Source organism: Cervus canadensis, chromosome X, assembly GCF_019320065.1.
Source record: "Cervus canadensis isolate Bull #8, Minnesota chromosome X, ASM1932006v1, whole genome shotgun sequence".
Classification (NCBI taxonomy): domain Eukaryota; kingdom Metazoa; phylum Chordata; class Mammalia; order Artiodactyla; family Cervidae; genus Cervus; species Cervus canadensis.
The window spans coordinates 21,816,575-21,831,853 of record NC_057419.1 but is presented as its reverse complement, the minus strand read 5'-3'; the positions used below and the strand labels follow the sequence as shown (position 1 = coordinate 21,831,853).

General features: G+C 40.7%; 1 protein-coding gene across 3 annotated transcripts in view; it reads right to left on the bottom strand.

Moving 5' to 3' along the window:
• Positions 1–15,279, bottom strand: part of CDKL5 (cyclin dependent kinase like 5) — a 174,433-nt gene that overhangs the window by 18,643 nt on the left and 140,511 nt on the right. For all 3 annotated transcript variants that reach the window (XM_043458021.1, XM_043458023.1, XM_043458022.1), the window contains 4 exons: positions 12,271–13,237; positions 6,607–6,708; positions 6,230–6,335; positions 3,432–3,555 (listed from right to left, as the gene is read on the bottom strand). In XM_043458021.1, coding sequence (XP_043313956.1) covers positions 3,432–3,555; positions 6,230–6,335; positions 6,607–6,708; positions 12,271–13,237 — 1,299 coding nt within the window. The remainder of the gene's footprint in view (positions 1–3,431; positions 3,556–6,229; positions 6,336–6,606; positions 6,709–12,270; positions 13,238–15,279) is intronic.

The window sequence follows — 15,279 nt, the reverse complement described above, 5'->3', positions numbered from 1 at the left end:
GGTGGGGGGGTGGGGGGGGTGGAGCAAACATGATGTGGGGAAGAATATATGTATATGTGTGTGCTGGGGGGAGAGGGGTGGGTAATAATAACAGTCTCCTTCCTGAATAGTCATGGCACTCAAACATTATCTAACAGAATAGCTACTATTTCCATAAGGGGTTAAAAAGAAAGAGGATTCAAAAGAAACACCTAAAAAAAGGAAGGAATGAAAACCAACTGAATCAAATCCAATCAACATTTATAGAGTACTCTGTATGTGCCAGGATCAGTGTTAGGTGTTGGAGATACAGAGAAAAACTAAAACAAGGGGTGTGACCTCAAGCTGCTCACAGACTCAAGGCAAGTGACCCACCAGTTAGACAGAGGGCCAGGGAGCTCCATTATAATCCCCTCAAGAGCAGCAGTGAGAAGATGCATCAAAGAGAAGCTGACTGTGACTCTTTCCCTGTCACCTCCTTCCCCCTGCCAGTGTGACTAGGGTCAGTCAGCTAACGTTTGACGGTAGAAAGTCAGGGACTAATTCTACAGGAATAATTCTGTGCGTTATAATGACAATAAAGGATACCAATGTATTCATAACTTTACAAGAAGAGAAAGCCTGGGATTGTGCAAGTGAGTGACAGCAATTCTTCACTTATCTTAACTACTGGGATTTCTAATTAATTTGGTTTATTGTTTAAGTGTCAATTTTCAACCCAATTTTGACAGCAGTCTTTCTAAACACTTTGTCTTTTCATGGAAAGTAAGAGCAGCCTATTTTAAAGATATATACTCTACCTGGACATCTACTCTATGTATGAAACCATAACGGCCAGAAATGACTTTCCCTTTAGAGCATTAGAAAAGTCAAACTACCTCTCTTCTCTCTACAGTTACTGTTCAGGATCCTTCTCTCTCTGCACACCGTATTGTTACCTGGGATTATTTCTTGCCTGACAAACTCAGTGCCAACTGAGAGAACTCAACATAGAAGAAGAATAAGCAGGCTCACAGGGAGGGTGGAGGTGTTTTCCCATTACTAAAGATGATCAACTGACTGTATTAACCCTATTTTTGTTGTTCTGAAATGTTTTGGCTTATCTCCCAGTTCTTAACTGGATTCTGGACAGTTGAGATGGCCAGAATAACAGCTCTGCATATTATACTACACTATCATTTTAAAGTATGATACAGTAGCTTGACTTTTCCGTTGCAAGAAATGTGTGCCCTGTACACATATCCCCTTCTCCAAAGAAATGTAAAGTACTACTAACAAGGAGAAACAGACTGCCCTTAGGACAGTGATAATTTAGGAAGAGCAATTCACTATGTCACCATGGCAAGGCTCATTCATGTTTTTGTAAAAGTTATCAAATGGCACTCTCTCAAATATAAATATGGTGAACCAATGAGAGATCTTGTTCAAGAAAAAAATCCAAGACAAGTCAAGCTTAATGGATGACTTAGATTAAGTTGGATGCGATGCATGGGGGAGAAGTATCATAGCAGCACTATCATGAGGGGCAGTAAGAACAAAAGGATATATCCAATTCCTCCCTGGAAATTCTGGAATTCTCTCAAACCTCATAATAGCAATATCAGATGACTTGATGAAGACCTGTCTAAAGTTTAGCATCCCAACTGTGTCTCTAACTCTTTTCAAAACAATTGTTTTTAGGTTTCTACACATATCCAGGTCTACTTAAACTGATTATCAAAAAGTCAGAAATAATATGCTGTTAAGACTGTGAGTCCCACATTTAGATGTAGTTTTGATCTAACCTATCTAATTTTCATTCACGCTAATCTGTAATCAACGCTCTTTTAAACCATCACCACTTCATTATGCAATGACCAAGATGAAACATAATTCCATCTGTACTTCTGTATTCTCACAACTTAGACACTATTCTCACAGCTTGTCAAAACCACTTGAAAACTGTCAACGTCGGTAACTAGGGTTGTACCTGTGCTCTCCAGTTGATGTGTAGATCTTATCTAAGTTATGGAGAAAGAACTCATGGAAGTTCTTCAGGAAAGTTAAGTGGAGAGGAGGCACCTGGCAAGTCATACTGAAGTTAGAGAACATTAAAGGTAAAAACTGCTGCTGCTAATGTTAACAAGTCACAACGGTGCCAGGCACTGCTCTAGAGGCTTTTGATGCTTTACTTCATTTAACGATCATATATATTGTATGAGGGAAGTCCTATTCTTAGCCTATTTTATAGACAAGGAAACTGAGGGACAGAGAGCTTAAATTCACATGGCCAAAAGGTGACACTAGTCAAGATATCTCATGTCCAGAGTCTAACCTCTGAGTCATTAATGTTAAAACTCTCATTTTATAAATAAGGTGATAAATATAAAATGTGCTTATAAAAGAAAAAGTATTTATAGCTTTAAGAAAACTGTTTTTATTACTGTAAAAATAAGTTCTTTTCCCTATAGGGCATGGTAACACTGAAACCTTGATATTACCCTGCCAACAGGGTCCAAACTGTATGAATTCTGGCAATACACAGCAGAGACAGAATCTGACAGATTGGTCTCATTCTCAATTCAGTGCTTTACAGTGAGGCACCATTTTATTCTCTTGGTGGAGAACTTAATAGCTCTATGAAAAATATATAAACACCCCTCACATCTAGATTCTGGGAAGTCTTTCTGGGCAGCTGAGACTATAAAGTCTACATTATTAAAAATATAGTCCTTACCCCCCCAGACAAAATCTGCTAATGAGACTTGATGTGTGTTATAATTCTCTCCTTAAATTTTTATTACACATGACACAAAAATTAAAGGATAAGCAAAACTGGCACATCATTCTGTTCTCTGACTACCAGTACATTTTTGTGGTACCACAAATGGTTGGTCTGTTATTTTTCTTTTCACCCTGAATGAAAGTCAGGTAGCACAGAAGTAAAAGACATGAGCTTTAGAGTCAGAACCCATCTGGGTCTAGATCCCGGCTCACCTCCTCCCTGGTACTTGCTGTCCAGCACCAGGCAGGCTCCTTACCTTTTCTAAGCTGCAGTTTCCTCATCTGGAGAGGAAAGGCTACCCTACACTTCAAAGGCTGATTGTGAGAACTGAGTGAGACACTGCACACCAAGGGCTAAGCAAAGTGTCTCCTACATGATTCAACAGCAACAAGCGGAGAAGACAGCAAAGGATGTCAATCATGTCAGAAGACGACGATGGAAGACTTATGAGGTATGCACTGACCCAGGGTATTTTTTTTCTTTTACATGATATTTAACATAAATGCTGAACATTTTGAATGAGACCATTACAAATAATGACAAATCACATTTCCCTTATGAAACAATCTCTCTTGAGAAAGAAAGGCCTAGTAGGAGAAAGAATGCTAAACTGTTTATCCAGAATTGCTGTGAAATCTCACATCCACAGTTAGAAAAAAGAAGAGTAGAAACAAGCTAAAATACCCACCATGGATCGAATGTTGGCTGTCTTTTTGAGTGGTTAGTTCCAGAACTGCTTTCTGATGGTAGGGAAGAAACTCTGGTTGACACATTATTTTCATGGAAAGAATTGTCTGGACGTGGAGATGGCACTGAATAAAGAAAAGGTAAGCCACTGATGTACTCTTTTGATCAAAGCACTTCTCATATTGTTCTATTGCATTTCTCTCACACAAACAAAATAACAAAAAGGTAAGTCAAAATCCTCATTTGCCCTTCATAAAACTTTTGTGTTTTCTGAGGATGGAGGCATTACAGGGAACATTCTCTCCCTCCCCCCTGCCCCAATTGCTTATGACAGCAACTTGCAAGGGTCAATTAACTCAGGCAATATATATTCAAGACATAAATTAACATAACAGTTGATAAACTGGAGAACATCATAGGAGATTTCAAAGTATGAATATGATCCCCATCTCCCCATTTTGACATTCACTTAAGTTGAGGCTTTCTTACATCATAGACCCAACTATGTAGAATCTATTCTTAGTCTGAAGTGATTCTTAACAATATGTGTGCTGTAATACACCAACTACAGTTTAAGACTTGCCACTTGGGAGGTGACATATCAATTTTATATTTTTTTAAACTCAATTCCAAAGAAATGTGATTATTTGCACAAAAATACTATTTTTCTCTAAGTATTCAATCCAGGAATAAATAAAAAGACAAACCATGATGTTTGTGAGTAAATACTTTTCTGTTTTTCTTTGGGGGGGGTAATCATCTTTTTCTGTCAATTTCTAAGCTTGGTCATAAATCAAAATATATTAAAAATTTCATCACAAAAGGAATACACAGGCTGTATGTAAAGACAAATGACACCATTTCACTTGACTCTTGGCCGGCAGGAGTGAAAATGGGAAATATTCTAAAAACATCTGTCATTTCAATGATACTACTAAATCATCATCCGGTTAGATTTAGTAGTATCACTGAAATGAGAGATGTCTCCAAATGTTTCACCTAGTTAAATCTTGCCTTTCTATTTCTGGACTTTCTAAAATAAAAATGTTCTACTTGCCAAACTCTGAAGTCAATTATGAGGGGCTTTGCTGATAGTAATAAATTGGCAATCAAAATAAAATTGTATTCCTTGAGGTCAAGGACTAATTAATTAAAAACTTAGTTAACATCTTAATATTAACATATACTCTCTAGACATCTATAGAATTAACATGTGTGTGGATCCATTTTGGAAGTAAAACTTCCAGTGAGAGATGAAAAGACTTTTGTTTATATGTACACTATAATACTTCTGTTTTAATTAACTTTAATCTGAATTAAAATTTTAGTCCCATAAGATTCTAAAGTAACCGTGACATCAGAAAAAAAAATAATAAATGCATCAAAAGGTATATAGAATGCCTTATGCTCTTCTTCAGTGTGGGGCTAGGAGGGAACAGAGTAGCTTAATCAGTCAATATATATTTAGGTCCTGAATAACACTTGTATGCATTTATTTAGCTCAGATTCCTAGCTAAAATGACCAAGCAGTTGTCCATGTTCCCTACCAATTTCTGCCCTTCCCAGCTATCCTCCCAAATCAACAGAATCATGAGAAGTTGGGCCTCGTGGACCCAGGACTTTGCCTGTGCCCTGGTGGGCTTGCTGTCTGTCTCCCCACTAGGGGCTGGGGCTTCCTGGGGGCCCCCACTCTATTACTACATAGCTCCTTAAAGGGGATGTCTTTCTCTGTCAATCTCTCTTAAATCCATTCAGCCCCTGAAACATTTGTTACAATTGTCTGTTAAACATCAAAACACAATTTTAAGGTCATGCAAGTACACTTGAAGATTTTCTGTCATTCATTCAACAAATATTTCTGAAACTGCCAGGTAGTGTCCTAGTCAATGAGGGTAAAAGAGGAAAAGGTAAAGGGCCTTGTAACCTTGTGAGAGAGAAAGGTAAAGAAGCCATACCATGTGCTATGTGTTATGTTAGAGACAAAGGACCATGAGCAGAACAAAGAAGAAAACACTTCACTTCGTCTAGGTGGGCAGGGAAGCCATCACACTGCAGAGGACATCAAAGACGACTCTCAAAAGGGACAGAAACAAGCTGTCTGAGCATCTGGAGGAATGCATTCAGGTCAGAGGAGGGCACAACCTGTGTGAGCAGCGGGGGAAGAGCTGGAGAGAATAGCAAGGGCCAGGCACAGAAAGTCTAAAATGCCATCTGAGGGAACTTACATTTTGTCCTGTTGCCAATGGGAAGCCACTCTCGGCAGATGAGAGAGAGAGGACTGGGGCTGGGGGCGATGGATTGCCCTGTTGTATTTTTTTTCCCTGTAGCATTTACTATCTTTTACTGCTCTATGTATTATTACATTTAGTATTGTTCCCTCCTCATGAGAATGTGAGCTCTGTGAGGGTGGAGACCTTTGGCTGTATTGCTCAGTGATGTTCTAAATTAGAAGTCTCAGGCACACAAGTGACATCGATAAATATTTTATGACTTAATCGAATGAGTGGTGTGGTTACAACACAGCTTCATAAAGATTATTCCAGGGACCATTTTGATGGTGACTTTAGAGACAGGGAGAGCTGCTAGGAGGCTATTCAAAGAAATCAAGCCAGAAGCCACAAGGGTCTGAACTAAGACAGTGGGACCCAAGGCAGGAAGATGTGGTGGAAGGCAGCAGTACAGGTAAGAATGCCACTGACCGGAAGTCAGGGCAGTGGAATGTAGGGGAGTATGCGGCCTGGAGATGTAGAGAGGGGGAGAGAAGAGAGGACCCGGATGGGTGCTAGGAGCTGGGTTTACCTCGGTAGAAGCTGCCAACTCTTCTCGGAACAGGATCATTATACAGGTGTCTATTTTCCTTGGGGGCGGTGCCATCATCAGAGTGGGGGTCATGATACGCGCCACCCTGAGACAAAAGGTAAACAGCAGAGTGATGATGATGCGGCCTGTGCACTCAGAGCAGTACCTAACTGATCTATAATTTACTCTGGGATCTATTTAAGACAAAACTCAGAATTATGGCATGAGGAAAACTGCTTACTTTGTAAGCCAGTTCAAATTATTTGTGGGAGACTAGGTATGGATAAATCTTTTAAGACAGACTGTAATGATTCTGAATGACCAATCTTTATAGACACGTTCTATCAGGAACGGTAGCCACTCTAGAAGATTCATACCTCAGACTTCTGCCGTGCATGAAATGAAGAGGTGCCTTCTCTGGAGGACTCCTTAACAGAAGATCGTGCCACAGTCATCTCTGGAGGGAGTTGCTCCCCGGGCTGAAAGTCAAAGTTAGAAGGATTTATGAGAGTGTCTTGTTCGTAGGGATGAAAATCACCTAAATTGCCATGGGTTTTATTTGGTATAACCAGTACCTTAACTGGCTAAAATTAAAAATGTGAGTTGGTTAAAACACAAATTGTCCCGTAAAAGAGTGAATCATCTGACGAATGTAAAATATGTCAAACAAATGTCACACAGATGGAAAGTGAAATTCTCATTAAAGTTAATGCAAGCAGGGAATGAATTACTCTGAAAATAGTTCAATTAATTATTAAAAACAAAGAAAATCATCCTCCTAATATCTAGAAAGCCATGGTTCTGAGCAGCACTCAATTAGAAGAGAATCAGAGGTTCTATTAGTTAATCCAAAATATCTCTAGCAGACTTTAGGCTGAGTTCTCCAAAAAGAACTACAGATGCAAAAATATTTTTCATGAAGGACATGTATGGCAGATTCAGATGAAAACAAACGTTCTTTGGATGGATCAAGGAACTGAATCAGCACCCTCAATAATTCCTGTCTTAAAAATCCCCTAACTATTGTAGTTTATGTATTTCATGTATTTTCTTAACAATCGCGACAGCATTCATCTCCAGAGACACTTCTTCTTTCTGTCAAGGAAGTGAATCACAAGCTAAGAGCAGCCTTGGTCCACAGTAGTGTTCATTGAGGGAAAAAGTATCTTCAGAAAAAAAGAATTATGGAATAAAATTACCAAGCCATTCAGAGGAGTTAGTTGCATTGTGTATCTGTGTATTATGCACAGAAAGTATTATCTTGAGCCTTACACAACGTGTCAAAAATAGTTTATTTAAAATTTAAAATACAATTCTCTCTTTCTCCCCCTCACTCCCCAAATGTACTACAAAAGGACTCCGGGCAGGAAATCATTCAATGTAGCCTCTCTTCTTTCTACTTTGTGACAGGATTTCATTTGAATTTTGTCACCTGCATTGTTTACAAAAGCCTCTAGAAAAGTATCTTAGAAAATAAATGACTTACACTTAACCTAAACTCTAAGTGACAGAGCCAGTCCAGTGCCCTTGCTCTTGAAGGTGACAGTACTTTTCAAGAGAGTGATTCCCATTATTATTCCCAGCTTCAATTACTTGTCAAGCCGTCTGCCATCTTTGTGCCTTCAAACTTGTACTTTCTTGCAGTTTGGCATTGCACTTCCCGAATTGGACTTAAAATTCAGTAACGGTTGGATCTGTTTTTAGCCTACAGTTACTGTTTCATAATGAGCTTATTTCCACCAGGGTCATGAAGCCTTTTCTCTAGCAGAGAGCCAGTCCATGTGTCCTTTCTCCAAGGTACAATTTTTTATTTTTCTTACTTCTTCTCTATTTACACTGTGCTTAAAATTAACACACTTTACTGTTTTTGACCTCCATGTAAATCTATGTGCAGCTGCCAGACTGCTAGAGATCCCTTCTCTCTAGAGAGGCTCCTCCAACCACTGCTCTGACTCCAATCATGACATCTCCTGTCTCTTCTCACCGGGGCCCCAGACAATCTTCCAACCTAATGGAGAACATCTCTGCAAAAGGGCCCAGGGTCACACCTCAACTTTCACATGTTGGCGCGACACAGTGTGAAAAACTCTGGCCTAGAGACCTGGACATTCCCTCAACATCCCAGCTCCACCCTGAACTAGCTGGATAAACTTAGGCAACCCACCCAACTTCTCAGAGCCTTAGCATGCTCATCCACGCAACGGAGGGGTTGAATTAGATGACTTTAAGTCCTCTCTTCTACTCTGAAAAGCAGCTCCTAGGAGAGAAACTTTGAAGTCTTCCTTTTTCCTATATTCAATCCTTCCATTCACAAGTCCCGGTTCTACTTCCGAGGAGCCTATAAGACTCATTCTTTCTCTGTCTTTCCACTGGCACTGACTTAGACAACATATTCTCCTCACCTCATGCTTGGGTCTACATCTTGCATTTTCCCACGCTAGGCACATGGCACAAGTTGCAATCCCACCATGCTACTTAATACTTAATATCTCAAGTACCCTCCTTCTCTTCCAGATAGTCTTTTTGGCCCTCCCTTGAGCCTCTTTCCTCATGCCCACTCTACTTTCTTCCCCTGGTGAAGCCCCCAACATCTTCAGAGTTTCTGCTCAGATCCCACCCCTACCCCCTGGGGGCCTCCCTCAGTCCCTGCTGGGCCTGTGCCTCCCTGCACCGCGCACAGCTCCGGCACAGCCCTGGCACGCAGTCTCACAGCACTGTCACCACCTGTGTGTTGGCAAGTGTCATCCCACCACCCGGCCCATACATTCTAAGAGGACAGGGACCACATCTTGATCTTTCTAGTTAGAGCCTATCATGGTGTCTAGCTCAGTAAAGGCCTAAATACATCTTCATCCTTCAACCAAAAAACCTGTCTCCACATCTGAGCTCCAACAAGACCTCCAGTTGCTCCAAAAGCCATTTCTGATTGCTCCTGCTAACAATGATCTCTCCCCATCCTCAAGTACTTTTTATAGCCAGTGCCGTAGAAATCTGGTTCTTAATTATTTCACTATTATCATGTATAATTTAATCTTCTCTAAGAGAAGATAAATTTCTCAAGAGCAAGAACCTTGCCTCAGACTCTTTTAAGTTGCCAAGGATACCCAGCATACAGAAGGTATTCAGTGTCTCAAGAACAGCCCCCATCATCCCAGAAGCAGTAGCAACAAACTAAAACCTTTACTCTGTGCCCAGCATAGGGCACACAGTGCTTTATACACCATGTTTAATGCTCACAACAACATTCAGATGAGGAATCAAGGCACAGAGAAATCCCCAGATTTAGAGTTTAAAGCACACTGCAGAACTCAGATACAAACCCAGGTCTGCCTGGCTTTCCAGTCCAAGCTTTTAGCTTTTAGTTATTGACAATCTCCCTCTCCCCAGCACCCATCTTGCTAAGCTTCCCACTGCAGAGTCCATTTTATTTGCTGGAGCTTTGATACACACTGATAAGCTTATTTTTGTATCCTCTAAAAAGGGAGTACTTTTCCTACATAATACTCCTTTCTTCTACTGTTTTTTCTCCACCTTCATGTCTTTGATGCAGGTGAATGTTTCATGTCACAAAAATATAATTTTTAAAATATGTGTTCTATGAAAAGATGCTCAACATCGCTCATTATCAGAGAGATGCAAATCAAAACCACAGTGAGGTACCATCTCACGCCGGTCAGAATGGCTGCTATCAAAACGTCTACAAATAATAAATGCTGGAGAGGGTGCAGAGAAAAGGGAACCCTCTTACACTGTTGGTGGGAATGCAAACTAGTACAGCCGCTATGGAGAACAGTGTGGAGATTCCTTTAAAAACTGGAAAAAAAAAAAAAAAAAACAACACACTGGAAATAGAATCGCATCACCACACGACACAGCATCCCTGCTGGGCCTAACACCAAAGGAAATCAGACCTGAAGCAGACATGTGTCACCGCCAATGTTCTCCAAGCACTGTTTCCAATAGCGGACATGGAAGAACTAGATGTCCATCCCAGCCGACAAATGGATAGAAAGCTGTTTGGGCGACATAAATGACACGGATAATTACTCAGCATCTAAAAAGAATGCTTTGAACTCAGTTTAATCGAAAGTGGGTGAAAATGGTGCTATTTCGAGTGAAGTAAGTCACGAAAGAAAAAACCATAACGATCCTAACGCATATAATTGAAATTTTAGAAAAAATACTAGGGTAAAATGACCCTATAATGTGAGAAGCAAGGACCAGATGTAAAGTACGTCTTTTGACTCTGGAAGAGAAGGATGAGGAGTAGAGGATAGATATATAAAGATAGAATTCGAAACATGTCTTTATCATGTGTGAACAAGATCGCCACTCCAGGTTCGTTGCATGAGAGGCAATGCTCAGCGGCTGGATGATAGAGAGATACCTGAGGGATGGGATGGGGAGGGAGGTGGGATGGGGGTTCAGGATGGGGGACACCTGTACACCCAAGGCTGATTCATGTCAATGTATGGGAAAACCCACTACAATACTGTAAAGTAGTTAACCTCCAATTAAAATTAATTAATTAATTTTAAAAGATATGGGTTCTGTTACAAGAATGCTACTTCTTTTAAACAGATTAGTGTCAATTCTGGAGTCTGAAGAACAGTAAGATGGAAGGAACATTATGCTAAAAACATCGAGATGTAATAACAATCCAGAAAGACTGAAAATTAACATCTATCTTGGCCTGGAGTTACATTTACCCACAGTTCTGGATAAATTTAAACCTTTTCAATTCAGTTTAGATATTGAGTAAGGTATTAGCAAAAGGGTTTGATTTAAGCAAATGTAGTTTACAGAGATTAGAGAAAATCTCCAAGAAGTCACACTGAATTTTGAGAAAATTACCCAGATAGCTGATGAATTCTGTAAAAATAAAAATAGGATTCTCTAATGCAAATCAAATCTACAAGGTGATACCACCTTGCGCTGGTCAGAATGGCCATCAATAAAAAGTCTATAAATAACAAATAATGGGGAGAGTGTGGAGAAAAGGGAACCCTCCTACACTGTTAGTGGGAATGTAACTTGGTGTAGCCACTGTGGAAAACAGTATAGAGGTTCCTCGGAAAACTAGAGTAACAATATGATCCAGCAATCCAACTCCTAGACATATATCTGGACAAAACTATAATTCAAAAGGATACGTGCATTCTTATGTTCATAGCAGCACCACTTACAATAGCCAAGACATGGAAACAACCTAAATGTCCATCAACAGATGAATGGATAAAGATGTGGTACACATACAGAATGGAATGTTACTCAGCCCCAAAAAAGAATGAAATGATGTCATTTGCAGCAACATGGATGAACCTAGATATGATCATACTAAGCGAATTAAGTCAGAAAGAAAAAGACAAATACCATATGATATCACTTCTATGTGGAATCTAAACTATGACACAACTGAACCTATCTACGAAACAGAAACAGAATCAGGGACAGAGAGAATAGACTGGTGGTTGGGTGAGAGAGGGTTGCACTGGGAGTTTGGGATTATCAGATGCAAACTGGTATATACAGGATGGATAAACAATAAGATCCTACTGTATAATATAGTGAAGTATATTCAATATCCTGTGATAGACCATGATGGAAAAGAATATGAAAAAGAATGTATGCATACATACATATATATATATATGTGTGTGTATAAGTGAGTCACTTAGCTATACAGTAGTGATTAACACAACAATGTAACTCAACTATACTTCAATAAAAATAAATGAAACAATAAACAAATGAAAAAAGTTGTTCTCTAAACAAAATACGCCAGAAAGGAACATTTAAGAAAGGGAACAGATTTTGAAAAGCAAGTTTTCTGAGTTCCCTTGAGTACTCAACAATTAGCTTAAATAACTAAAAAAAAATTGTTTTAACAGATTAGTCTTTCAAATATTGCTTCCTTAAATATGTCCTATCACGAAAGTATAACCTCTTGCAGTAGGGATAACTGCACACCGAACCCATCACATCCCCGAACCACCTTCCCCTGAGGAGCCGACACATCTGGTCAAGGCCCTGAGTCGTACCTGAGGTGATAAGAGCTGCAGGCTGTTGGCTCTGGCCGCCATCCCTTGCCCTACACTTAAGCTTCCGTCCAAGCCCTTGGCTCTCACTTTGTCCCGGGTCACGTACATGGAATGCCTATGTGGACGCTGCTGGGAGGAGAAGGGGCTGGTGTAGCCCAGCCCATACGAAAAGGATTCATGAGGTGCAGATAGCGAATGGGAATGGCTGCTGTCCATGTGTTCAGGCAGCTTCAATTCCTCCATCGTCTTAGAATGCCTGGTTGTGGTTCGGCGTGAGTCAAGAGTGCCTTCACTTCGGTTATTTCTCCCCGAGGGGCTGAGCAAAGTTCTTGTATCACCGTGTCTGGTGGGGGTTGGGCTGGTGGGAGAGTTCAAGTCCAAGCAGCTGGATGGGAAGTACCTACTGGTATTGGACTCTGCGATCTGGGCCCGGGCTTCCGAAAGGTTGCTCACAGACTTGGAGTCACTCAACGCCCCATGGCTTTTGGCCTTGGTCCTATAGGAAGGACTCCGAGAGGACTGGGGAATGGTGTCAATGTAGCTGTGCCGACTCTGCTTTTCACCGGGCTGCAGCGTTCCAGCTTTGCTCTGAGAACTTTCCATAAACGAGTGCCGGTTCTGTTGAGATCTGCTGCTTGACTTGAGGTACTTCGTGCCTGGGCCATCTGAAGGCTTTGGGTCAATATTAAAATCAAACTCTGTCTTTGACTTGGCTTCTTTCGGGCTGAGAAGGTGTGGAATGTTGTTGTTGGTTAGATCTTTGCTGGTAGACCCAGGCTGGCTGCCGGCTTGGTAGGTTTTGGTGTGCATGGGACTAAGAGTAGCTCCAGCAAGGTTTCCATTCAGGAAGCTTTCGTTGGCAGGAAGCCCTTCATCAGCCCGGGGCAGAGCCACACCTAGGTTCTGGATATCTTTGCTGTTAGATCTGTGGTGAGACTGCAAAGCCGCACTTTTGCTGGCTTGGTTTCTGTGTCAGAAACAAGAAGCATATCAGTTTCCCTCAAGAGCAGACACACACAAAGTATTACTAAAACAAGAAAGAACAAACAACTAAAACACCACAAAGACTAAAATAATTTTCTCTCTCAAACATGTGACTATAAATCACATGTAATCTATCATTAAGAGTAAGTTGCTTAGATCAAGTCACTCTGCCACAAAGTACTGGTCCTGATGAAGTGCTTCGGCATTCTTAAACACTCAGCTAACTTGCTGCCAACACGGCTTCTACCTGATCATCTGGGAAAAGATCCTTTTGCTATATTGGGGCTCAGAAGAGTGTGTGCTGTAGAAAGCCTGCAAAGAACAAGACAGCTGAGCTATAGGCAAATTCTTTATAACTCTGTCTGCGTGGACATCAGAAGGAGACATTTAGACTTGCAGATCACTCTGTTCCTTGAACTTCATTTTTATTTGTAAAACTCATGGCCTACCTCAGAGATCCATGCAGCATATACACACAAGCATTTATGTCTCTTTGGTCTTTAGCCTGTATAATCAACGAATGCGAATTCTAGCAAGGTGCTCAAAAAAAAGAAAATGATATTCTAAAAAGAAGTGGGAACTGCCTGGTGAGGTTTGCTGGAAAATGTGATGATCAACACTCATGTTTTAGAGAAGTGGCATACTTGGGGTATGTCAGATACCTCCTGTACACTGACTAGGAGTGTGTCTCTAACTGGATCACAGGGACCTAAACAGGTAATCTCTCTCCAAAAGACACCATTTATTCTCTTCTCCATTTCACACTTCATTATTTCAAATGGGCTGAGGTCTTCTTTAGGACTGAAAGCTTCACGTCCTACTTGGTTTAAAATACAAAATATAAATCCTGAGGAAAACCCTGTCCTCTCTTTGAAAGCTGAAGCTGGTATCACAGTAAGGTCAGTGTGATCTACTGTAACTATCTAAAGGACCAAATTACGGTTTGAGATAGGTGAGAATGCTTTTAAATGAATAGCAATTTCATTATTTTTTTAAATAAAAGACAATTTTTACTATTCATTCCAAAAATTTTGCTGCAAATATTGCTATTGCTAAGGATGGTTTGATCTGGGAGAGTTTTGCTCTCATCGCAGAGCAATTAGAGGAAAAGTCACATTTTTTTTCCTCTACAGTGGTAATCTATCAAACTGTGTCTTCCTATTTTCCCTACGAGAATCCACTCGCTCAGGCATCAAAGGTAAAGGCCCTTATCCTCTCCTCCTCTCTTTCAGAGAAGTGTTAAAAAGTATCTGATGGCAGGCATACCTGTAATAGTTTGGAAGTTCTCATCTCCAAAATGCACATACTAATCTCTCCCAGTTGGGTCACAGAAATTGCAGCATTAAATAAGATCTCTTAAATCTGAGCTAACTAAATGGCAGACCCAGATCCAGAGAGAAATTACAAAGAAAGGAAAGTTTCACTTTCTATTAAATGATGTTAACAGAGTCTATCTCTAGCTCCAGAGTTGACGGTCCCCCTGTCAAGTTTTAAACTTGCGACAATGTACATCTTGGAAACTAAAAATATCTCAGCAACTTCTTAAAAAACTCAAATGATGATAGAGTCTCACCCATAAATAGATCTAAGTATGCTGGTTATTCTCCATGTGCCCAACCCCCAGTCCATTCTCCATTCCTCTCTGCTCCATCCTGGGCCTGGGGAACCCAACACTTCAGAATGTGTCACCCAGCCTCCCTTGCCACCTAACTCCCAGTTGGGCTTAGCAGTGCAAGGGTGTGGGGGCTGTCTCCCCTGCTCCTTCCTGGCAGTGGCCCCCTGACTCAGATCATAGGTGTGTCTCTAGATTATAGCTCTCATGGGGTGGCTCCCCCTGCCTGGCTTCCCTGGGCTCTCACAACCTTATTTTTTTCCTTTTCTGCTTCAGGCCTAGAGAGTGTAATCACAGAGATAACACATGCAGATGATGTGAAATGTCCAAAGCTCAAAAGAGTATATCCAGAAAAAGATAAGAGAAAAGTGAAGATAGCTGCTAAAGCTTTTGAAACTCTTGGAAACACTGCT